At 67.1% G+C, this 27,398-nt stretch overlaps 3 protein-coding genes across 7 annotated transcripts in view; 1 reads left to right on the top strand and 2 right to left on the bottom strand.

The window, feature by feature from the left end:
- Positions 1–149: 149 nt before the first annotated feature.
- Positions 150–7,374, bottom strand: RNF166 (ring finger protein 166). 2 transcript variants are annotated; one of them, XM_080829218.1, is made up of 6 exons: positions 7,158–7,374; positions 3,050–3,206; positions 2,137–2,249; positions 1,735–1,849; positions 1,537–1,644; positions 150–1,148 (listed from the first exon to the last, which is right to left on the bottom strand). In XM_080829218.1, exons 1-6 carry the CDS (start codon positions 7,310–7,312, stop codon positions 1,083–1,085), a joined length of 714 nt encoding a protein of 237 aa, XP_080685344.1. In that variant the 5' UTR covers positions 7,313–7,374; the 3' UTR covers positions 150–1,082. The 2 variants fall into 2 exon arrangements, with proteins under 2 accessions (XP_080685344.1, XP_080685343.1); XM_080829217.1 differs by lacking the exon at positions 7,158–7,374 and having other exon boundaries at positions 3,050–4,025.
- Positions 7,375–7,528: 154 nt separating this feature from the next.
- Positions 7,529–15,020, top strand: CTU2 (cytosolic thiouridylase subunit 2). 2 transcript variants are annotated; one of them, XM_080827833.1, is made up of 16 exons: positions 7,529–7,683; positions 8,202–8,276; positions 10,592–10,670; positions 10,846–10,905; positions 12,008–12,068; positions 12,520–12,629; positions 12,782–12,853; positions 13,040–13,077; positions 13,154–13,289; positions 13,437–13,568; positions 13,897–13,988; positions 14,113–14,207; positions 14,292–14,445; positions 14,560–14,626; positions 14,720–14,778; positions 14,872–15,020. In XM_080827833.1, the coding sequence occupies exons 1-16, from the start codon at positions 7,619–7,621 to the stop codon at positions 14,990–14,992; spliced, it is 1,416 nt and encodes a 471-aa protein (XP_080683959.1). In that variant the 5' UTR covers positions 7,529–7,618; the 3' UTR covers positions 14,993–15,020. The 2 variants fall into 2 exon arrangements, with proteins under 2 accessions (XP_080683959.1, XP_080683958.1); XM_080827832.1 differs by having other exon boundaries at positions 12,782–13,077.
- Positions 14,993–27,398, bottom strand: part of PIEZO1 (piezo type mechanosensitive ion channel component 1 (Er blood group)) — a 52,208-nt gene continuing 39,802 nt past the window's right edge. For 2 of the 3 annotated variants that reach the window (XM_080827835.1, XM_080827834.1), the window contains 29 exons: positions 24,991–25,095; positions 24,441–24,594; positions 24,047–24,290; positions 23,870–23,966; positions 23,609–23,780; positions 23,258–23,347; positions 23,087–23,181; positions 22,740–22,808; positions 22,131–22,231; positions 21,502–21,598; positions 21,348–21,407; positions 21,096–21,268; positions 20,908–21,014; positions 20,520–20,711; positions 20,172–20,430; positions 19,917–20,105; positions 19,471–19,771; positions 19,250–19,346; positions 19,015–19,162; positions 18,727–18,941; positions 18,493–18,651; positions 18,265–18,412; positions 16,644–16,832; positions 16,433–16,525; positions 16,171–16,343; positions 15,973–16,095; positions 15,820–15,899; positions 15,551–15,740; positions 14,993–15,465 (listed from right to left, as the gene is read on the bottom strand). In XM_080827835.1, coding sequence (XP_080683961.1) covers positions 15,216–15,465; positions 15,551–15,740; positions 15,820–15,899; positions 15,973–16,095; positions 16,171–16,343; positions 16,433–16,525; positions 16,644–16,832; positions 18,265–18,412; positions 18,493–18,651; positions 18,727–18,941; positions 19,015–19,162; positions 19,250–19,346; positions 19,471–19,771; positions 19,917–20,105; positions 20,172–20,430; positions 20,520–20,711; positions 20,908–21,014; positions 21,096–21,268; positions 21,348–21,407; positions 21,502–21,598; positions 22,131–22,231; positions 22,740–22,808; positions 23,087–23,181; positions 23,258–23,347; positions 23,609–23,780; positions 23,870–23,966; positions 24,047–24,290; positions 24,441–24,594; positions 24,991–25,095 — 4,370 coding nt within the window. In that variant the 3' untranslated portion in view covers positions 14,993–15,215. Of the gene's footprint in view, positions 15,466–15,550; positions 15,741–15,819; positions 15,900–15,972; positions 16,344–16,432; positions 16,526–16,643; positions 16,833–18,264; positions 18,413–18,492; positions 18,652–18,726; positions 18,942–19,014; positions 19,163–19,249; positions 19,347–19,470; positions 19,772–19,916; positions 20,106–20,171; positions 20,431–20,519; positions 20,712–20,907; positions 21,015–21,095; positions 21,269–21,347; positions 21,408–21,501; positions 21,599–22,130; positions 22,232–22,739; positions 22,809–23,086; positions 23,182–23,257; positions 23,348–23,608; positions 23,781–23,869; positions 23,967–24,046; positions 24,291–24,440; positions 24,595–24,990; positions 25,096–27,398 lie in introns of all 3 variants that reach the window. The other variant, XM_080827836.1, reaches the window with a different exon arrangement.

Genomic DNA, 27,398 nt, shown 5'->3' with positions numbered 1-27,398 from the left:
GTGGCGGCACTGTCCCCCCACAGTGCTTGAGCTGCCTGGGGACAGACACACGCCTGCAGACTTCAAGCAAAGGGAAGTCACGGTGCACCCCAGCCCCCACCCGCTTTTCACCCTCCCAGATGAAACCCAGCGGTCAAGGTCACTACAGATGCTTTGAAATGTTTTATTGAAGTTTTTCTAAAAGAGCAATAATTTATGCCGCGAACCCAAAGAGTAAGACGGCGTCTTCCGTCCCCACCTGTCATCCCCAGGGGTGGCCTACTGACAAGGCTCGGGGTCTGCCTGGGGATAAGACAGCAGGGCCAGGGCTGGGGCCAGGACCCCGGTGGGAGGAGGCCGGCGCTGCTGGGGCGACCGCGCAGTCAGGAGCCACTGCGAGCAGCTGGGAGCCCGGGGCGGGGGTGTTCCTCCTGGCAGTTAGGAAGGGGAACCCAGCAGAGCAGCGCCAGGATCTGTCGGAGCAAAGCCCCGGAGCGCGCTCTGGCTCTGGCGTCCACGCCTTTCGTTCCCCCGCGCAGACCCCACAACTGTTTATTTTTGATTGTTTTTTTAAAAAATATAATTTTGTAAATGTTCCATAAAAATACTATTGTCTAGTCAAACACGGGTATTGCAGTACGAGCAGTAACTGCTCGGTCTTTGCTCTATAAAATGTGGAAAGATCATCACGCAGGATAGTATAGAAAAATGCCAGAATTCTAAGTATCACAAAAGCCAGTCCCGAGCCGCCGAACTGGAGGCGCCACCCCCCGCGACGGGCGGGGCTCCCCTCGCGCTTCCTGCTCCGCACAGGCCTGCGGGACCCCGCGGGGGCGCACTGGGTCGGAGGAGGACAGCATGGCTTGGAGACAGACCGCCCCCGCTCTCGGGCCCAGCGAGGGCCACCTGCTCAGCCTGAAGCACCGAGGGAGCCAGCCGCGCTCGGCCAGGAGCACGGGCGTCCACCCTCCGAGGACCTCGGCCCTGGCGGGCTCGGAGACCACCTGTCCCGCAACACAGGAGGCTCCCCTTGTCCCGCGCAGGCGCGGGAGGCCCAGTCCCCGGAGGCCCGAGGGCTCAGGTCCAGGGGCTGGGCTGTGCCTTCAGTTCTCGGACAGAGACAGGGCCAGGGCAGCCTGGAAGGCGGCTTCCTCGTCGATGCTGTAATCCTGGAGGGCAGGAAGGGATGGCGGGGGATGCGCGGGCGCCTCTCAGGGCCAGACCCCCCCCCCCAACGGCACAGTGCTGTCAGGCCAGGGCCATGGGGTGGTGGGACGGGCTGCCCACGCCTGGGATCCACAGCCGGCTCCTCCCCGAGGGCACCGCCCGGCTGACTCCCGCCTGGAGATGAGCACGAACGGGTCTGGGAGGAGGGGCCTCCTTCACCTCAGGCTACACGGCCCGGAGCCTGAGACGGACAGAGGAGCAACTAGGGCCGGGGCGATGGGGTCGGGTGCGGCGGGTCTGCAGGGTGGGGGCGGCGGGGGGCATGGTTTCTGGGCCACCGGCCTGGGGGCGGGGCGGGGCGGCAGGGGCGGGGCGGGGCGGGGCACGCACCACGAAGGTGTCGTAGGAGAACTTGTGCCGGTGCAGCAGGTGCTGCAGGAAGTTGGCGCTCTTGTAGCTGGGGTCCCCCCAGGGCATCGCCGAGCAGATGGGGCACACCTGCAACACGGGCGCGGGCTGAAGCGACGCTCGGGGGAGCCAGCCCCGCTCCCCGCCCCCGTTCCCGCCCCCGGGGGCCGGGCCACTCACCACGCGGTTGGGGTCGCTGCGGTGGTTGTCCACACAGTGCCTGAGCAGCTCCTGCTGGTCCAGGTTGCGGGCGCCGCAGTAGGGGCAGGTGAAGGTGGACCTGTTGGGGACGGCGCTGGGGCGGTGGCGGGAGGTGAGTGGGGGCCCCACTGCCCACGCCCCCCACCCGCGGTGTGGCTGCCCGGCTCCCCCCACACTCTGGATCCCATCCCTTCCCCCCACAGTCCCCTGCTGCGAGGTGACTCCGCAACCTGTACGGGCCCTCCTTGGGGTCCCCTTCGTGCAGGGTAGCGAGGCTGTCCGCGGAGGGGACGCAACAGCCTCCTGCAGGGACAGCAGCACAGGCACAAGCCGCCCCTACAAGGCACAGGGGCTCTGAGCACGCGGGTGGGGAAGGCCTACCTGGGGATGGGCTGGGACGTGGGCACCACGGGGACGAACTTGGGACAGTTGGCCATTTGCTCCTGGACCTTCATGCAGGAGGAGACGTGCACCCTCATCTTGGCCAGCGCCACCTAGGAAGAGAGAGGCAGAGGCAGCATCGGGGTCAGGCTCCAGAGGCCGCGAGGACCACCGGGAAGCAGGCCGGTCCCTGCCCCTGACGTTCACGGCCCGCGGTGCCGCATAAGCAGGGGCCTCGCAGCCCTGCCAGGAAAGAGGCACCAAGGGAAGGCAACGCAGACTCCGCACAACCGTCGGCAGGTGCCTCTGGCCACCAGCTACGGGACTGGAGCGTACCTTAGCTGGGGTCCCTGGGGGGGCTGCAGAGGGGCTGGGCAGTCCTCGAAGAAGCCAGAAGAGATGCATCGGGAGAAAGCCTGTGTGCCAGGGAAGGAGGCCAGCGGCCTCCCTGCAGAGCCCAGGGTAGCCCCAGGATGTCCAGACCCTGAGCTCTAGAACACAGCAACCAGGGGGCCCCTTCTACGGTGTTGTTTGCACTGAGCTGAGGGATGGCAGTCAAAATCAGCTCCTGGGGCTGGGCCGTTGCGAGGGGCTCCAGGCAGGGTGGAGAGACAGGCCAGGTGGGTGGTGGCGGTCAGCACTAGAGGGCCCCCAATTCTGCCTGGGACCCTGCCTCCCTCCCTGCCCCTGCCATCGGCAGGGCTGAGGCTCAGTTCCCGTGTTCCCCCATGAGCCCCACAACAACCTAAGAGCCAGAGCCCAGGCCAGGGCGGGGGTGATGGGGGTGGGCAGGCCCTGGGGGAGGGGCAGAGCACGGGCTCCTCTCTAGGGAGAGCTCGGAGCGGGGAGCAGAAGCTCGTCTCCCAGGCTGCAGACCATCGCCCCCACCTCGGGGGGCCCCGGGGTCGGGTACCTTTTTGCTGCAGCCCCTGCAAGGCGCCTTGTAGGATGAGAGCTGCTTCTCCACGTGCGCGGCCTTGTCCACCTTCTTGGGGTCGAAGGGCAGGCGGCAGAGCGGGCAGAGGGGGGACGGCACCTGGAGGCAGGGCTGGAGGCACTCCCCGCAGAACCTGCAGGGGGACGGGACACAGGCCTGAGGGCTGCCGGCTGCTTTGAGCCTCACGGGCAGCTCCCCTCTGTCGTTTCTGGAGAGTGTCACTCCTGCTCCTCCGGCTAAACGACGACCCCAGGTCCCCTCTGGGCTGTGGGTTTTTGGGGCCTGCTGCCATGTGCAGGAGGCTGGTGGAGCTGGGGCTGGGGCTCTCCAGGAGCCGTGCTGGCCCTGCGGCCCTGCGCCCAGCCCGAGGCTCGGCCTGCCCATCTTATAGCCATGCGGTGATGCCAGCGCCCCAGGTGCTCTGGGGACACGGGGGACACAGGAGGCCTCCGGAGACCGTATATGCACAAAGCTTTGGAGAGCAAGATCACCAACGGTGCTGGGAGAGGAAACCACAGAGCTCCAGGCTGAGTGTCACCAGCCTCGGGACAGTGCCAGGGCAGAGGCGTGATGATGGCAGTGGGCTTGCTTGGGCCCCTGACTGCTGAGTGGGGACACCCACGGCCCCAGGGGCCTGAGGCTCTTGGCGCCGTCCCTGGAGAGGACATATCAAGAGGCCGGCCAGCGGACACAGACGCACCTGGGCTGCAGGAGCGAGCCCCCCTCACCCCGAGCCCCACCGCCAGTGCCGCAGAGAAACGAGCGGCGTTCGGTCCGTGCGGACACCAGGCTGGAGAGCACCCGGCAGCCAGCAAGCGGGAACCTGATCCCAGGACCCGCTCGCTCCAGCTTCTTAGGAAATGCTGTGGGGGCCACTCAGCTCCGCTCAGCTAAGCGGCTGGCATTCTCCGCCACCAGCAGAGCCGCTGCCCAGGCCCTCCACCTTCCCTCCAGCTCCCGGTGCACCCCCACCTGCTGGTCACCACTTGCAGGAGCGTGCGCACGGGAGAAGGCCCGGCTTGGCACGAGGACCCTCGGAAGAGCCTCTGTCCTCCAGGGGAAGGAGGATGGGCCACGAGTCACATCCTCACCTGGGGGAGGGCCCGCAGGGCACCCCGGCAGGCGTGGGACAGAGGTGCTCCGGCACCCAGCCCCCGGAGCTCCGACAAGCCTTCCAGGATGCCTCTCCTGCCGTTCCAATGGTCTGACCGGCCTATCGGCCAACGCTAGTCTCTGACATCGTCAGTCACGGGGGGGAGAGTGTGCTGCTGTCCCGCAGGTGTGCACGGCAGTGCCGCCGCAGGAGCCACGGGTAAGGGACACATGGATGCGGCCTGTCCCCAGCACGAGAGAGCTACTACCGGACACGGCCACTGGGGCCTCGGGACCACCAAGCTCAGGTCGTGCGCTGACATGGAAAATCCAGAACAGACCCGTCCACGGACGGAGCGCAGGTCCACGGCTGCGGCTGTGTCTGCGATGGGGATGCCTGCTTGACAGCAGACACTAAGTGGACGCCGACGTGTGTGCTTCAAACAAGGAGAGTCTATCTCCACAAAGCTGTAAAACGCACACGCAGAAAGCACGGCCCCGGGAGCACTCAGGGGACGGACTACCACATCGTCAGTGCTGGCCTCAGGACCACATCTCTGACGACAAAGGCACAGGTCAAGGCAAAAGGCACCTCTTTGCCAGCAGGAGGGAGTTGCAGAGGTGGGGGTCTTGGGAAGGTGCATGCAGACTCCCTTCTGCACCCGGAAGCACCTGCCCGCAGCCCTGTGGGTCTGTGTGTCTGGCCATCAAGGCTCAGTGGTCCCCAGGGTCACTGCTGCAAGGGCGCTTGCGGGGGGAGGCGGGGGGCTCAGAGGCCAGCCCGCCCGACTGCCAGAGCTCTAGCTCCGGTTTTGCTGGGACCCCTGGAAACGTGGCCTCTTGTACAAAGGAAATAGTGACAGCACCTACCTGACGGGGCAGTGGCACACTGAGCACACAGGACACACCTGTCCTCCTCATTCCCTACGTTCCCCCCAAGACGTGAGCGCTGATTTCTGTATGATCTCGGCTCACTGACTGCATGTGGGGACAGGGGCACGGAAGGCCCCAGGGGACAGCGCTGAAGAGAGAGCACGAAAGGAGCACGGAGGCCAGGGGAGCCCGAGGCTGAGCCGGCCCCAACACACACGGGCCCTCAGGGGAAGGTCCACAGAGGGTCGTCCGTAGCCACACAGCCTCTGCTTCCATATGTCCCCCGAAGATGAGAAATGATCGCCCTCCTCTGGGGCTCCCGGGGAGCTCTTGGGGGCTCTTCCACAAGCCCCACTGACGGCCTTCTGACCGAAAACCCCCCACCACGCCCTCTCTCCTCTTCTGTCCGGTGCTGCCCACGCACGGCCACTCGCACCACCAGAAACTGTCTCGTGGAGGCAGACTGTTTACGGTTAGGCGGCTACCCGGGACCAACACCGACACTGCCAGAGGCTCTTTTAAGGAAAAGTGCGAGCCCTTAAGTCCTCTGTGCTTGTGTGCACGTGTGCCTTCAGGACATCAAACGAGACACTGGGGAAAAGTAAGAAACAGGGACAGAAGAGAGAGCTGGGAAGGAGGACGCCTTGGAGGAGCTTCTTGTGGGACCAGCCTCAGAAACAAGACAGGTCGGATTCTGCCAAGAGAAACATGGGTGGGGAAAGGGTTTAGCGAACATGGCGCTTTCACAGCAATTCTGCGCGGTGCTGCGGTCTAACGACCACATTTTAAGAAAAGACTTATCTGGAAAAAAAAAATCTGTACAGATTTGTACACACCCGGAGGCTGGAAATGCTGTGGCCCAGGGCTGGGTAAGTGTGGGTGCCAAGGGGAAGCCATCCGGAAACCAGGAAGGGCTTTCTGCAGTTGGGTCAAGCCTTACAGTTCTCTCAGTGATGGACCGAAGACAGCAGAGCACCCCCAAGCACGCCCACCGGTGTGCGCTTCCAAGAAAGGGATCCCGTTCAGAGGCTGCCCCCGACAAGATGTCAGCAGCAGCGTGAGGCACAGGGCCCCTCCTGACATGGGCTGTGCTCCCCTAGTGTGGGCAGGTGCCTGTGCTGGCTGACCCGGGAGGAGGAGGGGGCGCCGACCCGGGCTGAGGAGCAGGCACACACCTACCCAGCCCCCGCTTTGTATCCGGAACCTCCCAAGTCAGCTGCTGCTCTTTGAAAGACTTTCTAGGGGCACCTACCCGCCCCCTCAGGAGCCCAGCTTGCTGGCACCGGGCCCTCCTGACCTCGCTTCCCACCTTGCTCATTGCATTCAAGCCCTGTACTGCTCAGCCAGGAGCGGCCGGAGAGCAGACACTGAGCTCGGCCCTGTCCAGCCAGGCTGGCAGCTCCCAGAAGACTCTCGGGCAGCTCTCCGCTGGGGGGAGAGCCACGTCCTCAGGCTTCTGTGGCTGAAACACCCCTGCAGGACCCCCCGGAGGCTCGCGTTCAGCTGGAAACCCTCGCAGGGTGCTCGGTGTCCGGTCCCCAGGGCCAGCCCGCCTGGCTGCTCAATGACGGGTATGACTCAAGGTCTCGCCATCAAAACAAACAGCACCAGACTCCAGACAAGTCTCTCTCCTAACTTCAGGGAACTCCTCTCCTCTCCGGCCAACACAAGCGGACAGCGGGTCCGAGGAAGAGCTAGAGCAAGAGCCACGAGGCCTTTATTTACAAACGCCCACCCTGGTCTCCAGGGGACCGCACGGCAGGCGGCCGGCGCAGAGGTCGCCTGCCAGCCCGGGTACCCGGCTAGGCCCGCCGAAGCCCTCCGCAGATCCCAGGGGGCCCGGGGCCAGACTGGGCTGCAGGTCGCCCGCAGCGCCGACGGGGTGCTCGGCTCGCCCGGGACTGGCGGGCGGGAGGCTGGGCGGACGCGGAGGAACGCGCCCAGAGGACACGGCCGGGGCGGCGCAGGGAGCCCGGCGCCCCCGCCCGAGTCCTCCGCGCGCCTGGCTCCGAGGCAGCGCCGGGCGCTCGCGGGCCTCGGGCCCCTTCCGGGGCGGGCGCGGCCCCCTCCCCGCAGCGGCGTGCCGGCCCCGCGGCCTCCCGGAGGCCGGCGCACTCACGTGTGGCCGCAGCTGCCGATGGCCACAGGCCGGTGGTACACCTCCAGGCAGATCGGGCAGCTGTACTGCGCCTCCAAGCCGCTGTCGCCGCCCGCCGGCCCGCCCGGCGGCTGTCGCTGCTGAGCCGAAGCCACCAGGCTGCGGAACATCGCCATCCCCGGGCCGGGCCTGCCGCCGCCTCCGCCGCCGCCGCCGCCGCCGCCGCCGCTGCCCCGGTTCCGGCCCGGCCGGGCCAGGTCCGCGCGTCAGGACCGCGACGGCGCCGCGCTGACGTCATTAAGGAGCGCCCCGCCCCGCTCGTCTCGGCCGCGGTGCCGCGGCGCTGACGTCATCAGCGCGCGCTCCGCCCCCAACCTGCCGGGAGCGACTGCGTCCCGCTGACGTTATTAAGGCGCGTCTCGCCGCCGCCGCCGCCGCCGCCGCAGCCGCCGCCGACTGCTCCCGTGCGACTCCGAGCAGGCATGTGCCAGGTTGGCGAGGACTACGGGGACGCAGCGCCCGAGGGGCCGCCGCCACCGCGGCCTGGGTAAGAGCCGCCCCTCTACGCCCCGGCGCTCCGGACCCGCGGCACAGCCCTGTCCCGAGGGCCCGGCGCCGCGCTGCGGAAGCCGGGAGGCCGCCGAGCCCGGGGCCCAGAAGCCCCGGGGTCCCGGTGGGGGGCTGCAGCCTGCTCCGCAGCCCCGGGGGGGTGCCTGTCCGGCCGGGGCGAGCACCCCAGGGAGGGGCCGCCTCTGCGCGCCGCCGCTTGTCATTCTGGCAGGCTGTGCCCTCCGTCGAGGAGGAGTCGGCCTCCCCGTGGCTTGCTCCGGCCGATGCGCGGAGCGAGTTGTCCGTCCGGCCTGGCGTCCGTTGAGGGCCTGAGAGGTGGCCGTTCTGTGCTTCGGAGCTGGCTTGAGCCGACTCAGATCGCCCCGCGGCCCGTGTCTTTCCTCATACCGGTGGTTCCGGGCTGTGCACAAGCTGCGGCGACAGCGGCGGTGCCCCCTCCCCAGGGTCCCCAGAGGGAGGTCTGCAGTCCGTGTTCTGTCCTCCCTGTCTCCACAGCCGTGAGCTGAAGTGTGTGAAGTGCAAGGAAGGCCCGCCGGTGGTGGTGATCCGAGCGGGAGACGCCTTCTGCAGGTGAGGCCTGGACGTGCGCAGGAGGCACAGGCCGTCTCGCCCAGCGGCCGGGTGTGCCTCGTGTCTGTGGTTTTATCTCCTGCTTTTGGAAGCATTTACTTCTAACATCGCTCCCAGTGACTCTGGTGCATGTGTGGGGTCCTGGTTTTCTGCGTGGGTGCCCCTTAATTCTCCCATGGTCCCACTGTGGATCCGGTGGCAGGAGGGTATCTGATGGCACTTAGGGGAAAGTGCCAGAGTGAGGGTGAGGTGAGGCATAGGCAGCATGAGCATTTCGGGGCAGCTGGAACCCGTCTGGGAGCAGATTAGAGCATTCTGAGATCTTGGGCAGGTGCTCTGGGGACGGTTTGTTGTTGTTTTAAGATTTTGTTTATTAGAGAGAGAGAGAGAGAGAAAGCGCATGAGAAGGGGGAGGGTCAGAGGGAGAAACAGACCCCCTGCCGAGCAGAGACCCCCCCCCCGCCCCATGTGGGACTCCATCCCAGGACTCCAGGATCATGACCCAAGCAGAAAGCAGTTGCTTAACCAACTGATTAACCAGCTGAGCCACCCAGGCACCCCTTGTTGTTGTTTTTTTTTTTTTTAAGATTTTATTTATTTATTTGAGAGAGCGAGAGAGCACAAAAGCAGAAGGACTGGGAGAGGGAGAAGCAGGCTCCCCACTGAGCAGGGAGCCTGATGCAGGGCTCAATCCTAGGACCCCAGGATCGTGACCTGAGCCAAAGGCAGACGCTTCACCGACTGAGCCACCCAGGGGTCCCCCCCTTTTTAAAAAAGATTTTATTTATTTAATAGAGCGAGCAGGAGAGGAGCAGAGGCGGAGGGGGGAAAGACTCTCGAACAGGTTCTGCGCTGAGTGCAGAGCCCAGTGCGGGACTCTGTCCCACGACCCCAAGATCATGACCTGAGCTGAAACCAAAAGTCAGACGCTGAACCGACTGAGCCATCCGGGTGCCCCCCAGCTCATGTTTTATAATTAGTCTCCATGAGTCTTGGTACCACCCTGAGTGTTCCCAAAGAGAAACTGAAGGGACTGAGGTTTTTTCCCCCAAGCTTTCTCCTCCCCAGCCATCTTTTGGGAGCCCAGTAGCGTGGTGTGTGCCGCTAGAGTGAACGTCGTAAGTGGAGCAGCTGTGGCTTTCATCTCTTAGAGCATCGGCAGTGATGAGTGTCCTGGAGAAGAGGCTGAGGCTGCAGCAGCTCCTCCTGGGCTCAGAGCTCCCCATGCCTGGGGCAGCCACAGACTCTCTTGTGCCCCGTGCAAGCTTCCGTGTTTTAGGGGCCTTCCCACTCCCTGATTGTGAGTGAGTTCTTGGGGCTCCCTTCCTGAGGCTGGTCACCTGGAGCGTGGCATTTTATTAAACACCGCATTGAGTTACTGACCACAAAGGAATATGGGGTGCTTGGTTGACTCCTCATAGTGGTGCTTCTTCATGGGGAGCAGGGGAATTGCTGTGTCTTTTTTTTTCCTTTCAAAGATTGATTTAGGGGTTCAGCTGCCAGTGTGGGACAGCTCTCAGGGAGCCGCATTTCTCCCATGGTTCAGGGTGCTGTCCTTGACCCTGACCTCCCTGCTGGGGTTGCCGGGAAGCTTTGAATTGCAGATGTCTGGGCCTTACTCTGGTGCATTCCATCTGCTGTATTTGGCCTGAGTGATTTTAACCCGTAGCCGAGCCTGAGAATCAGGTGAAAGGGTTTTCAGGAAAGCAGATTCTCGGGGCTCATTCTGGAAGTTCTCATTTTGTGGGTCTGGGGAAGAAGCCAGGACTTCCTTGCATGAACTTCCCAGGCATTTCTGGTGGACATGGTATCAGCTCGGTCAGCCAGGCTGGCGCTCTGGGGCACGGGGTGTCCCCCTGCTGCCTGCTCAGTGCTTCCCCCTTCACCCCGAGGGAGAGTACTTCTCCCTGTGGGAGTTTTGGAAGGGCTCCTCATGGTGCTTAGGGAAGGGTCAGGCTGGCCTTGCCTTGCACTTTCCTGTGTCTGTCCATTCTGCCTGGTGGGCCTTCCTGAGTGTTTGGACGTGCAGGTGGCACCTGGGCTCTGAGCCCCTCAGACATCAGGTCATGCTAGTAAGGGTTGTTGGGGACCAGGCAGGGGGACTCCCTGTACAGCACGGGGCTGGTCCTGGGGCAGACACGGCTGGCAAAAATGCCTCAACCCTGGCTTCCTTTGCCAGTTTCTGGCCAGAGCCTCTGTCAAGATGCTGCTTTTAAAGATGGAAGTTGGTAAGAGAAGGAAGATGGAACCCGCAGCATCTCTGGCCGCGTCCCCATCGGGGCAGCGCAGCTACAGCTGCCGGTTGTCTGTTGCAGGGACTGTTTTAGGGCCTTCTACATCCACAAGTTTAGAGCCGTGCTTGGGAAGAATCGGTTGATCTTTCCGGGTGAGAAGGTACTGTGTTGGGGGTGACTCCTCTGCATGGTCCCCAGCTGGGAAGCCAAACCCCTCAGACCCCGGCTCTCGCCCTCTCCCCCATCCCGGTGTGTGTGCGGGCGGCGGTGGTGGGGAGGGTGTGCTCGCTCATGGGGTTATGCGGTGTTCTCCAGTGACGTTTCTTCTCCCGTAGGTACTCCTGGCATGGTCGGGGGGGCCTTCATCCAGCTCCATGGTCTGGCAGGTCCTCGAGGTTCGTCTCCCCAGTGTCTTCCAGGGCCCTGGCTGCTGTCCCACTAAGTTGCAGGCTTGGGGGCCCAGCACTGAGAGGGGCTCTCGCCTGCAGCTAGCGAGAGCAGCTCACTCCCCACTGCGGTGGCCCGGAGGGTTGTCGGATGTGTATGTGGCCGTGTACAAACCGGAGGCGGAGTCTGGAGCACCCGGCTGTGCCCGAGACCAGCACCGTTGGCTGACTGCATAGAATCCTAGTCACTGGGAACGTGTTGGTGGCACAATGGAGGGCTACTTGAGGTGTTCCCGAGTTCATAGGCCTCCCCCTGGTCCTGGGTCTAGCACAAAACTGTGCAATACCAGCAGGTGCCTTGGGGAACCCAAGAGGGGTCTGGCCTGGCTGGGGTCAGGCAGCTTCCTTGAGAAGTTTAAGGGGGAGACCCACATGAGCAGTGGGGCTGCCAGGGGACGTGAAGTTAAGTGGGGAAGGGAGGTGTATGGGGGAGGCTGCTTGCTGGGGAGCTGGCTCCCGGCAGTCGGCAGCCCACTCACACTGTCCCTCAGCGTGTCGGAGGACGCTAGGCTTCTCCTGAGGGCCCCGGCTGCCGGGGAGGCCTTGACCTGGGGCCAGGACATGCGCAGACCCTCTGCATTCCGAGCGAGGGCACAGATTGGAGGGCGGTCTGTCCTGGGGGCTCTGGTGTGTTGCTGTCCTGACCTCACTTCGTGGCCCTGGAAGCCTGGGCTGGTGTGAGTACCCATTCCCTTGGCCAGAGTCCGTTTCCCGGGACCGGGGGCCCTGATGAGTCTGTTGTTCTCTTGCACTGTTAGCGGCCAGAGGTGCTCAGGCAGGCCGCACCTCACTGGTCGGTGGGGGGACAGACTGAGGAGCGGGTGTCACTGGGGCGGTGAAGATGCCCAGGCGGCCACCTTGGCCCTGTCGGGCTGTGGGGCCTGCCCACGGGGCCTGCTCCGTGCCTGGTCTGGACGGGCAGTCTGTTCTGGGTGGGGAGCATCCCCCCCATCCCCCGCTGAGGGCCTCAGTCCAGACGGAGAGTGGCTTGTGCCGGGAGAGTGTCCTCTGGCTTCTGACTTGGGCTGAGTCCTGTCCCTTTTCTCTCCAGGGCCTGAGTCGAGATTCTGCCAAAAGACTGCGTTTTGTGCCAGGGGTCGTGTATGTGGATGGTACGTGCAGCCGTCGCTGCCCTGGCCGCTCAGGATGAGGCCACTGACGCAGCTGATGCTGTGACCTTAATGAGGCCCGGGTGGGGCCGCTTCTTGGAGACAACACATGGGGCAACAGAAGGACCATTGTTCTCGCAGAGCTTTGTGGGGGTCAGGCAGGCTGTCGGTCTAGCTGCCGTGGGTCAGGGGCCAGGCGCTCACCTGCCTGCACCTCGCTCCCTGAGATAGGCCCCCAGATGGGTCTGGGGCCCCTGTGGTCCGTCACGTCTCCCCCACCCCTCCCCTGTGCTGCAGGAGAAAACCCACTTCTCACTGATAGCACTGCCCTTCCTGAGAGCAGGCCCGCTCTGGCGGCTTCCGCTGAAGAGCTTCGTGGACTTGCTTATAGGACTTTGGCCTTGTCCCACCTTGGGCGCCTCTGCCGTCATGACTCCTTGCCTGCGTTTTTCAGAGGGAGCAGCTTGTGGCCAGAGCCGGGAGGACAGAGCAAAAACCCTGACCGACGTGAGGCAGATCCTACAGACCCTCGGCTTCCCGTGGCACATTGTCACCTTGGAAGAGGTGGGTGGGCCTGTCTCTGAGGCCAGGCCGCCGGGTGCACGAGGGGCCCATGCCTACTTGGTGGGGTCAGCCGCAGGCCTCCTCCTTGGCCTGTTCGCTCCCGGCATGTAGTAGGGGGCCCTGGGCCTTACGCTCTCTCCCTGTCTTGGCAGGTGTTTGCTCTGCCACCATCTGTGCTGCGCTGCTCTGCCCGGGACCCGGTGGGGACCGTGGGGACCTACAAGGTGGCTGTGGACAGTTTTCTGCAGCAGCAATATACGCTGGCGGCTGAGGGGGTCAGGGACAGTCCCAGCTCAGCCCAGGGGGAGGAGCAGCTGAGCCAGCCCTGCACCCAGGACCCCCAGGACCCGGCTGGGCCACCGCCGGTGGCCCAGACTGAGGCTCTGTCCCAACTCTTTGACTCTGTGAAGACATTGACGGCCAAAGAGGAGCTTCTGCAGACCCTGCGGTGAGTCTACCGCCCCACCCTGGGGGCTTGGCCCTGCCTCGGCTGGCCCGCTGAGACCCTAAACTCTGCTCTCCAGGACCCACCTGATCCTGCACGTGGCCCGGACCCACGGCTACTCCAAGGTGATGACAGGAGACAGCTGTACGCGCTTGGCTGTCAGGCTCATGACCAGCCTGGCACTGGGGAGAGGGGCCTTTCTCGCCTGGGACACGGTACGTGGCTACAGGCCTTCAGGGACCCTCGGGCCCTGTCACACGGAAGTCGTGTCAGGAGTCCGTGGCAGGGCCTCCCTCAGTGCGGGAGAGGCAGGACTGTGAGCCCATCTGCTGGGCGCGGTGACGAAGGTGCCCCCACTGCAGGGCTTCTCGGACGAGCGGCATGGCGACGTGGTGGTGGTGCGGCCCATGCGCGAGCACACGCTGAAGGAGGTCGCCTTCTACAACCGCCTGTTTGCTGTTCCCTCCGTCTTCACGCCGGCCATCGACACCAAGGTGAGCCGTGGGCTTGCAGCAGGTGGCCAGCTCCGGCGTGGGGTCAGAGGGGCTGGCACCCCCTCGGCGGCCAGAGCTGCTGGGAGCACAGTCACGCCCCTGCCAAGGCCGGCAGGCTGGGAGCCTCAGCCGAAGGGGACTGGCAGGGAGGGTGCAGCAGCAGCTGTGTTCAGGGACGGGGAACCTCCGACGCGGGAGCTCTGGCCCACTCCAGCCCCGACTCAGCGCTCCAGGGGCTGATGGTGTGAAGCTGTGGCCCCCACGCTAGGCGGCCTCTGGGCCCGGCCTGGGAGCGCCACTCCTGGAGCCTCCATCTGATTGTCCCCAGGCCTCCGAAAAGGCCAGCATCCACCGGCTGATGGAGGGTTTCCTGCTCCGGCTGCAGGCCCGGTTCCCCTCCACGGTCAGCACCGTGTACAGGTGAGTGTGCGCCCGCGCCCACGGTGGGGTGGAGGGGGTGAGTGCTGCGCCCACCCCCTACCGCTTGGGCGGGAAGAGAGCCTGGCCTCAGGCTGCCTTTGGGCCCTGTCCCCCACCCCCTCAGGACCAGTGAGAAGCTGGTCAAGGCCCCGAGGGACGGCCGTGCCGCTGGCCCCCGCTGCCTGCTTTGTGTGTGCTCGCTGGACGTTGACAGTGCTGGTGCGTGCGGAGGGGGAGGGGCGCTGGGGCGTGGGAGTCGGGGGTGCCGCCCCCAGAGGCCCTGCAGCCTATCTCTGCCTGCAGATAGTGCCACAGCTTTCGGGGCTCAGACCCAGGATTTCTCGCAGATGCCGCCCCCCACCCCGCAGGCTGAGGCTGGGGCACCCACAGGGCCCTGCTGTGCTGTGGGGCCGGGCGGGGCCCCACACTGTTGGCGGGGGACCAGGCCCTGCAGGAGGTGAGTCCCTTCCTGACCCGATGCTGCCCCGTGGTTGGCCCCATGCCACTGGCCAGGGCAGGCGTGTCATCCTGGGGCCCCAGCAGGTACTCAAGCACCGCTCTGCTCCCACAGGGAGGGCTCCCGAGCCCATGTCATCGAGCAGCTGTGCTACGCCTGCCGCGTGAACATGAAGGACGTGGTGAGTCATTTCCAGCCTCCGGTCGTGACGGGGAAGGCCCCCCAGGGGCTCGGAGCCACACAGCCCCTCGCCCACGGCTGTTTTCTGTTGCAGCCCAGTTTGGACCCCCTACCCCCTTACATCTTGGCCGAGGCCCAGCTCCGAAGCCAGAGGTACGGCCCAGCCCCACCGCTGGGGAGCGCCGGAGGGGACCTTTTGGGCGCCAGCCCCCGCAGGGCAGCTTCCCAGTATATGGTTTCCCACAGGCCCTCGGCGGAGATCCAGGAGTATCTGGTGGAGGACAGTGACGATGAGGCACCCGCCAGCGGGAGTGGAGCCCGGGGGCCCCCCGGAGCAGGAGGGCAAGGAGGCACGGGCAGCATGTGATTGTATAAATAAAAACATCTTTAATTAGAAAACCCTACAGTACGCGTGGGGAAGGGCAGGCTGGAGCCCCTGGCCCAGGGTGCCGGCGGTGTGGGCCCCGCGCCAGGCCGGGCCCCCAGCTGCCTTCCGGCAGCAGCATCAGGGCGTGGCGGCCGGGGCCGGGGGTCTGCGCCCAGCAGCGGGCCGGGCGGCTCCGTCGCGCGAGGGTGGAGGAGCCCGGCTCCTACTCCTTCTCGCGGGTCCACTTGATCATGGTCTCGGGCGAGCGGTACAGGAAGATGAGCTTGGCGTACAGCTCCTCCTCCAGCTCCAGCTCCCGCGTCTCGCGCACCAGGAAGATGTCCTGGCACAGCTTCAGGATGCGGTCCACGCACGGCAGCTCCTCGAACATGATGGAGTGCGAGATCTCGCTGAAGAAGCCGCGCACAAACTTGCCGATGACCAGCACGATGGACACGTAGAGCCCCATGATCCTGTGGGGCAGGGGCGGGGTGAGGCGGGGCTGCTGCCGGAGCTGGGCCCGCCCACCCACCCGGCTCTGAGGGGCCGCGCACGCACCCGTAGCCGGCCAGGAAGCCGAGGCTGGGCGGGCTGACTTTGTCGTTGAAGATGACCATGGGCAGCAGGTTGCACCGGGCCCGGCAGTCCTCCAGCTCGATGACCCACCACTCCAGGAAGCCGGCGGCCCCCGCGCCCCCACGCTCCCTCCGCAGCTGGATGCGCACACTCAGGTAGTCGGCCTCCTCGTCTGGGGCAGCGGTGGGGTCGGTCAGGGCCAGGTCCACGCCCCCCCGCACCACCCACCCCGGTCACACACGCACACTCACTGGGCTGGAGCTGCTTCACAGGGTTGGCTTCAGGCCCGTTGGGGGCCCGGATGTACTTGGGGAAGAGGTTGTGGATGACCCTGCAAGGGAAAGGGAGGCGGTCAGGCCCGGCCTCTCCCTCCCGCTGCCTCCTGCCCCGGGCCCCCAACTCACACAGACTGGTCCGAGGTGCCCTCCAGCAGGCTGGCCAGCTGCCGCCGCTCGCTGCTGTTTGGGGCCAGGTCGAGGGTGTGCTTCTCGTTGGTGTACTCCACGGTGCCGCCCTTGGCCAGGTCCCTAGGCGCCCGGGCACAGCGTGAGCCCCGGCGGCGGCCCTGCCCCACAGCAGCCCTGCCCCAGCCCGGCACGCACCTCTGGAAGTTCCAGGTGAAGCGCAGGGTGATGTCGGCCGTGCCGTTGTACAGCTCCCGCTTCATCTGCGCGCGGCTCGGCGGGCTGATGCGCCACAGGGCCCCGGAGCTGCCCTCGATCTGCGCCGTGACGATGTCCTCGGGGCTGTACTGGCTGATGAACTGCATGGCCAGCTGGGCCCCGGACAGCCTCTGAGTCAGGGGCCCCTGGACACCTCCGGCCCGGCCCGGCCCCCCGCTGCTGCCGGGTGGGGCCCACTCACCGGGTTCGGGTCAAACTGTCTGGACAGCTCCTCGTAGGCCTGCTGCGTGAAGGGCACGATGGAGGGCTGCTGGGCGCTCATGGTGAACAGCGGCTGCGGGGGGAGTGGGGGGGGGGCTGTGACAGGGCAGGGAGCCTCTCCGCGCCCCTGGCCAGCCGCCCACGTGGAAGGCCCTCTCCTGTGCTCCGGCCGGCACGGACGGCTGCCTCACCTCATAGCCGCCCAGCTTGAGGGTGACGGTGACGTCGACGGGCTGGTTGACGACGCCGACCACAGAGCGCACCAGGGACATGAAGAGCAGCGGGAACCAGATGATGGCCACGAGGAAGAGGATGATGAGGCCGCCCATGCCGTACTTGACGACTTTCTTCTTCTTCTGCCCCTTGGGCTGCGGGTACTTCTGCGGGGTGGGGCACGGCTCAGAGCCTCAGCTCTGCCCACCCGCCCCCGGCTGAAGGCAGGCGCTGTCCTGGACCCCCACCCGCGGCTCCAGAGCCTCACCCAGAGGCCCACGCAGCCAGACCTCACAGTGTCCCACTTGGCTGCAAAGCTACAGCACCTGGGACGGAGCAGGTCCAAGAGCAAGAGACCAGAGGCCCAGAACCAAGGACCCAGAAACAGACCCGCCGCTCAGTGGCACCCAGATAATTCCGCCGGGAGGAGGACCGTCTCCAGCGATGCTGCTGGGACAAATGGCCGCCACATGCCGGAGCAGCGGGACCCCCAAGACCTCAGTCTGGGTCTGATGGGAAACGCTCAGATGCAACAAGGAAACCGTAGCTTAGAAGAAAGGAGACGATAGGATGCTATCAAGGAAGCGAGATGGGGTGGCTCCGTGGGGCTCACGTAGCGAGGTCAAGCCCTGTCTCAGGCTCTGCGCTCCGCAGGGAGTCTGCGTGAGAGTCCCTCTGCCCCTCCCCCTGCTCCTGGCTCTATGTCTCTCTCAAACCTGTAAAAAAAAAAAATCTTAAAGCGGAGACAACACAGAGAACAAAGAAGCTGGAAATCCTGTGGTAAGGGTCGACCGTCCAGAGCACAGAAAGAATTCGTAGAACTCAACGAGAGGACAAACAGCCCAAGGACAAAAGGGGCAAAGCAGACGGCCCGCAAGCTCCAGAAACCCCAGTCAGCCCCCCACCCCCCGCTGAGTCAGGGGTGCTGGCAGGGATGGGGAGGGGGCGGCTGCCGGGGACAGTCGGGACATCCCCGCCCGGTGACACCCAGAGATGCCCCCTGACGCAGCCCGCTGCGGGGTGCGCACCCGAGGGCGACAGAAGCTCCCGTCCAGGGCAGCGCCTGCTGCAGCGAACAGAAAGGAGGAGCCGACCCGCTGTCCCGGGCTACGTGTAACAGCTGGAGAAACGCAGGGCAGCACCGTCGCGGGAAGAAAAGCTCCTCAGTGAGAAAACCCCCAATTCTGACACCGGCCACAAGGACCAGCCTTGACGCTGCAGAACCAAGGAGCGAGATGCGGGCCACACAGCGTGGCCACCCAACCGTCCGTAACAGACGAGTCTGCGGAGCCGGTGGGAACGGGGTCTTGAGCGCGCGCATGTCCTAGGCCTGCCTGCTGACCGTGACCGGCTCTGGCCACGCTACGGGTCTGAACTCGCCACGTGCCCCGGGGGCCCTGTTTCCATTACCTCCCCTGCAGCCGCCCGCACCCAACAGCACTCAGCGGACGTTCGGCGCCCCAGCGGCTGGCCCTCGTGCCTGAGAGGCGGTCAGGCCCACTCTGCTGGCTGCCTGCCCCCGACAGGGCCTCGCCTATGTGACCATCCCCCGAGCCCCTGGGGAGGGGCCGGCACCGCCCCCTGCCTGTGCCCGGGCACCTTCTCGGTCTCGCGGCTGCACTTAATGATGAAGATGTTGGCGTAGATGTCCTCCACGCACATCCAGCTGGACAGGGACAGCGTGGTGTCCGTCCACACCCAGTCCATCACGGCCCGCAGCTCCACCAGGAACGGCACAAGGCGGAACCTGCGCGAGGCGGGGCGGCCGTCAGGAAGGCTCGTGCGCGGCAGCCTGGCCTCCCGGCACCCGGGCCCGCCCGCACTCACCCCTGGAAGAGGAAGAGGTTCAGGTGGTTGTACTTCTTGGTGAGGAAGTTGCCCAGGATGCGGGTGGGGTAGCCGCAGCGGATCTGATAGGCGGAAAGGGCGAAGTAGATGCACTTGACGAAGTACCACAGCTGGGCCACCGCGTTCTGGCTGAACATCCTGGGGGGACAGGAACGCCGGCTCAGGGCACCCTGCCCAAGACCAGAGCCCCGCGCCCCCGGGCCCAACGCCCACCTCTCGGTGACCGCAGGCAGAACGAAGAACATCCACAGGTGGATGGCCAGCACCAGCACGACCTGGAAGGCCAGCTTGCCCAGCACGGTCTTGCGGAGGTAGAGGGCGCGGTCGACGACCATGGTGCTGAACTGGATGAGCAGCATGACCAGGAAGGCCTCGGGCACCTGGTCGTCCGACAGCGAGGACGTGATGTCCGTGGCCGCCGAGTGTTTCTGTGCGGGGAGAGCAGAGGTCAGGGGGCAGCTGGGGGTGGGCAGTGGGGCGGCCGCCAGGCTCTGCACTCACCCCAAAGGCCCAGAAGCCGAAGATGATGATGATGAAGTCGACCACGTCGGCCAGAAACATGAGCGCGTAGACATCGGTGGCCGCACGGTACTTGGTGTGCAGGATATCGTGGAAGAAGCACCGCAGAGGCTGGTACACGCTCTGGGCCCTGCGGGTGAGCCGGGCGAGAGGGGTTTCGGTGCCGGTCCCAGGGGCCCCCCCAGCCCCCGCCCGGGAGCGGCCCACACCCACGCACATGGCCAGGCAGGAGCTCCGCAGCCGCAGCCCCAGGGCCGTCACTCTCTCCCGGGGGCGACTCCACTTCTTCTCGCTCCCAGAGGCCATCACTCCTTCTGGGGGGGGGGGCACTGCTGACCAGAGCCCGCATGGGGCTGGGTGCAGCCCGAGACCCCCTCCCGCCCAGGGCTGGCCTCCCCTGTCGCACAGACCGGCGGGTCCCCGGCGGCACCGTCCTACCAGCGACTGGGGGTTCCGCAGGCTCCGCGCTCTCCCTCCTTTTCTTCCTGAATCGCAGGCTGATGCGCTTTGTGTCTTGGGGCTTGAGCTCCACGGGAGGCTCTGCGGGCCCGTCCCCTACTTCCGCCTGGATGTGGTCCTGGGTGAGGGCCCGGGCTACCACCGACTCCCCCCGGGGCCCCGTGCCCGCCTCAGCCGGGGATCCCAGGGGTGCCCGCTCCTCCTCAGCCCCCTTCTTCCCACCGCCCCGGTCGTGCTCCTTGGCGAGCTGGTCCTCTTCGTGGTCCCACAGGCCATAGCACTGCAGAGAGAGGGAGGGAAGGACGGAGGTGAGGCGGCTGGTGCAGACGACCCAGCCCACGCTGGGACCCTCCACGGACTGCCGGTGGGCGGGCCGTGTGCCGGGAGGGGCCCGCCTGCCCGCCGGCCCGGGCACGGGGGCTCACCAGCAGCTGCGAGCGGTGGAAGAACAGAGCCATGAGCTGCAGCAGGTCGTACTTGACGTAGCTCTCCGTCTTCTCCAAGCCCAGGATGCGCGGCGGGAAGTACGGCTTGTTCTCGTAGCGCCGCAGCACGGCGTGCGTGTTCCAGGGGAAGAAGCCAAACTGGAACAGGTACTTGGTGACCACGGACACCTGTGGGGCAGGGGGCTCAGCGTGGGGGGCCGGGCCCCGCCCCCTCCCGCCAGGGCCGCGGCCCACCTCGGTGAAGACGATGGCCACCATCCAGAAGCGCTTGCTGGGCCTCGGGATGGACAGCATGGCCCACAGGAAGACGAGCACGGGCAGCACCAGGGACGTGGCCGAGGCGGTGACCATGTGGTTGAGGATGATGACGAAGTAGCACAGCAGCTCCGAGTGGGCCGCCACGCACTGGTACACGGCCCGCAGCAGCCGCAGGGCCCGACCCTGCCCGGCCTCAAACTGCGCGGCCTCCTCCAGCTCCTCGATGCGCAGCTGCCTGCGGGGAGCCGGGCCCAGCCCCCTTTCAGCCCCAGACCCGGCTCCGAGGGCCCAGCACCCCACCTCGCACACCCGCCACCGCCTGACCTGTGCAGCAGCTCGCTGGCTGTGCGCGTCCGGGCCACGGCGCCCACAGGCAGCTCCCGGGAGCCACGCAGGGAAGCCCCGGGCTCCGTGGCCACCTCCTCGCTGCTGCTGCTGTGCGTGTGGTACCCCGTGCTCAGCGGGCTGCCCGTGTCCCCCGTCGCTGTGCTCAGCGGCTCCTCAGCCCCCAGCCCGCTGCGGGAGGTAGGGCAGGTCGCCGAAGCCGCCTGCCCTCTGCTCTGCCCCTAGGGCCTGAGGGGACTCGTGGTCCCCAGCGCACAAGGGGCCAGTAGGCCACGCACCTCCCGGTCTGCGCAACCCCGAGCACACCGGCTCCGGCCAGGTGGGGTGGGTCCCGGCTGCCCCCCGTGCCCCGCCAGCCCGCACCGACCTTGATGCCGTACTTGGTGCGTCTCGGGCCCCCAAGGAGCCTGGAGGTGTGGCCTCGGCCTCACTGAGGTACAGCTGGTCCGCCAAGCTGCGGTGCACCTGTCTGCCCTGTGGGGGGCGAGGGGGCTGCTCAGAGCAGCAGCTGTGGGGGGCGGGGCCCCGGGGGTGGGTGGGGGCACACGCTCTCACCCCAAGCAGCTCCCGCGTGTACAGGTACCGCTCGGCGCGCAGCACGTCGCTCATGGCGCGGTGGTGCCGCGTGAAGGTCAGCAGCCAGTCGGTCAGGCCGTCCACCAGCGCCCGCGCCAGCACCCACAGAAACTGCACGGTGCTCAGCACGCGCTGCATCACGTGGCCGCGGCCTGTGGGGCAGGACGCTGCAGAGGCTGCCGGCACCAGCCCCCCAGCCCCCCAGTCCCCCAGCCCCCCGGGCACACGTACCAGCTGCCGTGGCCTCTTCTGGGCCGGCCGCTGGCTCTGCCTCCTGGCCCGGGCCGTCTCCTGCGCACAGGTGTGCTGGTCAGCCCCCCAGCCCCCCCCAGCCCCCCCGGCCCCGGCGCGGCCCGCCCCCCGCCACGCACACGGCCGCACGCACCTGTTAGCGGCCGTCCCGTCCCGTCCTGCCTCGCCTGCTCCTCCCGCTGGTGTCTCAGCACCGTCTGCGCGTTGGTCACCCACGCCTGATACGCCATCTGTGGACCAGGCCCTCGGCTCAGCGCCCCGCCACCCGGGACGGCGGACGCCGCTCGGCCCACCTGCGAGCTCCTGAGGAGGAGGCTGGCGTCCGGCCGCCCCTGGGGCCCGCCAGCCGGCTCCCTGCTCCGGGGCAGGAACGGCCCCGAGGGGCTGTGGCGGGAAGGCGGGCCACACCGCCTGCCCGCGCAGACGGCTACCACTCCCTGAGAACGAAGGGCCCAGAGACAGGCAAGAAGGTCCGGGCCCGTCCTTCCGGCGGACGTGCGTAACCCTTCCCTGGGGCAAGGCCACCGGTGGCCACCGAGGCCCGGATGGTCGGAGTGGCGAGCTCAGGAGGCCGGGGACGGAGGCGCACACAGCTGCCCGTGACCTGCGCCTCCCACAGCCTGCTCGCCCATCTGACTGGCGGGCTCTGGGGGTCTGAACGGTTCTGGGCAAACCGGCCAGGGAGCGGGTGTCCTCCCCACGCCGGGCTGTGCAGCCCCAGGGGCCCATGGACAGGGGAAGGCAGGGGCCCTCCCACCGCACCTGGAAGGCGCTCTGTGCCGATGGCCTGGGCTCCTCAGGCAGGGTCTCCTCCTCCTCCTCGCTGTCCGACTCAAACAGGAAGTAGTCCCCAGAGTGGATGACTGCAGGCAGGGCGGGGCTGAGGACCGTCCCCCCAACCCCAGGGCACTGGGCTCCACACCCCCACCCCCACCCGCCTCTCAGCTTCATTTCAGGGCAGGCCCAGTGACAGGCGTGTGAGTGCCCTCGGCATCCCGAGACCCATGGGCAGAGGCCCGCGTGTCCCTCCCCCCGCCAAGGGACAGCCCGTGTGGGCCGGGGTCAGCCGACTAGGAGACAAGCCAGAGCAGTGACACATCGCCAGACAGGACAAGAGGAACACGAGGGCGGGGCTGGGGACCAGCTCTTCCGGGTCTGGGCGTTGGAACGAGGGGACGCGAGCACAGAGCCTGCTGCGGGGCCCCCGTGGACTGCAGCCCGGCCCTCCCTACTGCAAGGCTGGGCTGAGGCCTGAGCAGAAGGCCCGGGGGCACAGCCAGAGGCGGCCACAGAGCAAGTCCCCTCGTCCAGAAGGCAGGCAGCAGCTGAGAAAGCAGGGCCCGGGCCCAGCAGGCCAGGCTAAGGTGGTACCTGTGGCGTGGTCCAGCCAGGGCCGCCACCACTGACTCCGTGGGGAGGAGCCCCCTGGACTGCCAGGCCCTGTGGAGGGGCGGGGCGGACGTGAGCCGGCAGGGAGAGGCACGGGGAGGGCGAGGGCAGCGCCGACGCCCACCGCCTCTGTGCGCACGGAGGAGCCTCGCGGTGCTGTGGGGCGTGGAGGGCAGCCCGCAAAGGCAGACACACAGTGGCAGGCTGGCCACGTGGCCCGCAGGGACACAGTGACCACACGGCACGGGACAGACGGGCGGGAAGGCCTACGGACAGCACGTGGCACAGACGCGCCGGGACACGGGGGCCCCTCCAGCCCGCGTACTCACCTGGCCCCTGGGCGGGGTCCGGGGGGTCCCGGAGCTGGCTGCGGCCGGCCCGGCCCTGCCGGTGCTTCTCTTGCTTGGCGCGGATGCGCTCCATCCTGGGGGGCGGAGGCGGCTCTGAGCACCAAGGGGACGAGGACAGCCTAGGGCCCCCCCCCCCCCCAGGGCACCTACTGCCTTTTCAGCTGGGCCAGGGACTTCTCCTCGGCCTTCCGGTGGAGGTCGATGCTTTTGAGGTTGGCGGCATTGTACAGCGCAAAGCCCCTGTGGGGAGACGGCGTCACCCCGGGGACACCGAGCTCCGGCTGCACGGCTCCCGCACCCCTGGGCTCGGCCCCGGCTCGACAGCCCCCTGCTGTGTGCTGGGATGGGGGGGACCAGCACGAGAGCAGGGGGGCCGTCCTGTGGCCGCGCCCCCCGCAGCCAGCGCCTGAGCGGGGGGCCGGGGTCGGGCAGCGCCCCGAGTACCGTGTGGTGACGGGGCAGGGACGCGGGGCCCGGGGGGGACCCGGGGCCCGGGCTGACCTGGAGGCCTGCAGGGCGGTGGCCTGGAGCTCGGCGCGGACGTGCAGGAAGTAGCGGCTGAGGAAGACGCGGCGCTGCAGCAGCAGGACCAGGAAGCACACGCTGTCCCAGAGCACGCCGGCCTCCTCCACGGGCAGCAGGCAGTCCCGGTCCCTGCTCAGCATCTCCTTGGCTGCGGGACGGGCCGGGCTCAGGGCGGGGGGCCCCGGCCGCGGGGCGCGCCCCCGAGCCCGGCCCACAGCACGCCCCCGGCCCACTCACGGTCGTAGTAGCCTTTGACGGTGCACACGAGGCTGAAGAGCTGGACGACCCAGCAGAAGCCGCTCTGCATCTGCTCCACGAAGACGCAGGACAGGAGCTGGGGCGGGAGGGAGGTCAGCCCAGGCGGCGGGCGGGCGGGCGGGCAAGCGGGGCGGGCGGGGCGGGCACCAGGCTCACCGAGAGCATGTTCTTGGAGATGATGACGGTGACGTTGTACAGAATGAGGCAGTCCCACAGCACGAGGCGGGTGCGCGCGGACCCCTGCAGCAGGCCGGTGCCGAAGAGCAGCAGGTAGAAGCAGGCGAGCAGGTAGCCCAGCCCGAAGACGCTGACGCGCGTGGCCCCGGTGACGAACACCACCACCAGCGCCAGCCAGAAGAGGTAGCGGAAGACGGCCACCTTCAGCATGTCGAGGTAGGACCTGCCGGACGGGCCGTCACCGCGGCGGCCGGGCCACCCCGCCCCCTGCCCGGCCGCCTCGGACCCGGGACGCTTGGGGGACGTGCCCCTCGGCGCCCCCGTGAGCCCCGGCCCCGCGTGGGTGCTGCCGGCGGGCGGGGCAGGGACACACCTGCAGTAGAGGAAGTTGGGGACGCCGCTGGACTCGCCGGGCGGCAGCTCCAGGCGGTCGGTGTTGACGCCGGCCATGAGCTGCCACTCCTCCGTGCGCTCGGCGCAGAACACCTGCCACTGCTGGGAGGCGCAGAGCAGCAGCAGGAAGTCGCCTGCGGGCACACGGGAGACTGCTGGCCGCGTGGGGCACAGCGCACGGCCGGACGGAAGCCCCCGTCTGTGTCTGCGGGGATTCGTCGGAGGAGCGCGACGTCCACGCGTGAGCACGGACAGCGGGGGACGTGCCCGTCGGCGGTACCTGTCCCCACGCCGCGGAGGCATCGGCGCCCGCGCCCACCCCACCCCCACCCCCACGGCGCAGGTCTGTGTGGCCGGGCATACATGGGGGAGGTGGGCCTGTCTTAGGAGACGTCCCTGGAGGACGGGCACCGTCGTGGGCTGGCCGGCTGGCGAAGGTGGGGCTCAGCTCGAGGCCCACCCGTGCAGAACCTCCGTGCCCTCCTGTGGGGCCGGCAGGCGGCCCGTGGGCCTGAGGTGCGGACACTCACTGATGAGGCCGGTGGAGTCGGGGGCTCGGAGGAAGTCAGGCAGGAACAGCCACTTGATGAGCGCCGAGTTCATGGGGACGGCCTGGCTCCAGCGCCACGGGTAGTCTGCGGGCACAGGGAGCGCGTGAGGACCCCGCCGCAGGCCCGCGGGCCTCACTCCCGCCCCCACTGTCGTGCCCCACAATCTCCGAACACCCCCTCTCCCGCTCGCAGCACGTAGCAGGGACTCCCGCCTTCCTCAGGCATCCGCTGGCCCGGGCCCCAGGGAAGGAACCTCCAGGGAGCCAGCCGGGGAGTCCCAGGCAGGCCTGCTGGGCGGTGGAGGGGGCACGGAGGGTCCCAGAGGTGGCTTTGGTACACGCCTCCCAGAGCAGCCGAGACAAAACACAGGGTCACCACAACCGCCGGCGAGAACGCAGAGAAACCAGGTCCCACGTCCGCCCCGGCAGGAACGTCAGTGACCACACTCTACGGATGCGGCCCCAAGAAGCAAGGACTACACCCACACGGGAGCCTGTGGCCGGACGCTCCCGACAAGGTCCCCGTGGAGAGCCCACGCCGGCGACAACCTGCGCCTGCCAGGTCCCAGAGAGGACACGGCTCCGTTCGTCCAGCACAGACAGGGTTCGGCGCGGGAAACGGCATGAGACACCAGCTCCCACGGCCGCCCAGATGCACCCCGGCCGCGTTCGCCGAGCGCAACAAGCCAGCACTGGGGCGCCCTGGGGCACGATCCTAGCTCCGTGACATCGGGGACAGACATCCGTGGTTGCCCAGGCTGGGAAGGGCCCTCACGACCCCAGGCTTGGGGTGTTGGGGAGGCCTTAGGGAACCGCCGTGTGCTTGTCAGAACCCGGAGAATGAACGTGACCAGGTTATGAGCTCCAGAAAGTGCCCTGGATGCTGGGGACGCGGGATGGGTCCACCCGGACAACCCGGGTGTGACAGACCCCTAGGAACGGGGAAGAGAGGAGCCCACCCAAGCCACCGGGAAACAGTGTTTTCCCTGAAAAAAGCACTCCAAGCATCGAGCACCCCGGGGGCCCGGATCTCGTTTCTCCGCTTCAGCCTGAGGGGACAGGAAGGGGCGCTCCACGGGGCAGCGAGGGCTCCCGGCTGGACAGAGGGCACGGGCAGGGCAGGGCCACCTGCAGGTGCAGAGAGGGTGTGCTCGGAAGGCAGCGGGCTCGCCACAACGCCCGGGGCTCCCGGGACCAACGACAAAGCAGCAGCACCCAGTGTCCCCACAGGCAAGAGCAAGTGGACCCATCGGGGACAGAGGACACGCCAGCAGGGACAGGGGACACGTCAGAGGGGCTGGAGAACATGCCAAGGACATGAAGGACTCGGAACTGCAGAAGCAGAAAGTCGCCAGTATTAAACCCAGCGAGTGACCCCCCAGGCGGCTCTCCGGTGGAGGCTGCAGTCAGCCCGGGGGTCCGGGAGGAACAGGACGTGCGCAGGGCCTCGGGGGAACCCGCAGTCAGCACTGCCCCCGAGGGACAGGGAACGGCCCCCAAGAGGACACACGCCGGCCCTGTAGAGCCAGACGGTTCTCGGCTGTGGCATGCCTGCCTGAAGGGTGTCATCGCCTGGTCTGACAGACACCCCACCAAGTCACAGTCCCGGCTCCTCGAAGGCTCCAAGGCCCTAACAGGCACACTGCGGGGCTGGGCCAGCACGGAGGGGAGAACACGCCGCCCGGGACAGCGCGCCTGGCGAAGGGCACTCGGGAAGGTCCTGCTGTACCAATCCTGCGTGCCCGGTTCTAAAACAGCACACGGGACAGGAGCGAAGGACAGACCCAAAGACACAGAGTCTTGAATGCGTTTGGCCGACGAGCCTGATGCAAGGTGATGTGCTGTGGCGTCAGTTCTACGACATTCCGGACAAAGCCGCAGTGGTCACCATCCCGTCAGCGGCTGCCGTGTGGGGCAGGGATGTGGGGTGCGAACACCCCCGTCTGACCCGCCGGGCCCACGGGGAGCTGCGATGGGCCTTCCAGAGCCGCGGATGGAGTGTGGCGGCGGCGGAAGCGAGGAGAAAGCCGCGCACCTTTCCAAGGACCAGCCGGCTGACAAGTGCACTGGGACAGCGAGAACGCCCACGGCCTGCCCAGAAGTCAGCGGACGTGGACACAGCGCATGCGGACGGCCCAGGGAGCAGTGGCCCCTGCACTGGGGGGGCTGGGGACCCAGGAGCACCCAACGGACGATGGCACTCCTTGGTGCAAGCCGTGCCAGGGACGCTATACCCCATGCGCTGTGCCGGCCCCAGCGGGGGCAGCCGGCAAACCCACGGGCCAGAAACCACCCAGAGCAGAGGGGATGAGAGCAGAGCACGGCCAGGTGCAGAGCACCACCACGGCCCCCCAGAGGACGAGGCCAGGTCCGGGGGCCGAGCAGGAT

This window comes from Martes martes, assembly GCF_963455335.1.
Source record: "Martes martes genome assembly, chromosome: 17".
NCBI classification, from domain to species: domain Eukaryota; kingdom Metazoa; phylum Chordata; class Mammalia; order Carnivora; family Mustelidae; genus Martes; species Martes martes.
This window is presented reverse-complemented; position numbering and strand designations above follow the sequence as displayed.

Coding starts and splice junctions, on each gene's coding strand:
- RNF166 (XM_080829217.1), bottom strand. CDS start 3,457: ATGGGCAGGCCGAGCCTCGGGCTGGGCGCAGGGCCGCAGGGCCAGCAC. Junction 1,850..2,136: donor ACGTCCCAGCCCATCCCCAG/GTAGGCCTTCCC, acceptor CCACCGCCCCAG/CGCCGTCCCCAACAGGTCCA. Junction 1,645..1,734: donor GCAGCGACCCCAACCGCGTG/GTGAGTGGCCCG, acceptor CCCGTGTTGCAG/GTGTGCCCCATCTGCTCGGC.
- CTU2 (XM_080827832.1), top strand. CDS start 7,619: ATGTGCCAGGTTGGCGAGGACTACGGGGACGCAGCGCCCGAGGGGCCG. Junction 10,671..10,845: donor TGATCTTTCCGGGTGAGAAG/GTACTGTGTTGG, acceptor CTTCTCCCGTAG/GTACTCCTGGCATGGTCGGG. Junction 13,989..14,112: donor ACGGTCAGCACCGTGTACAG/GTGAGTGTGCGC, acceptor CCACCCCCTCAG/GACCAGTGAGAAGCTGGTCA.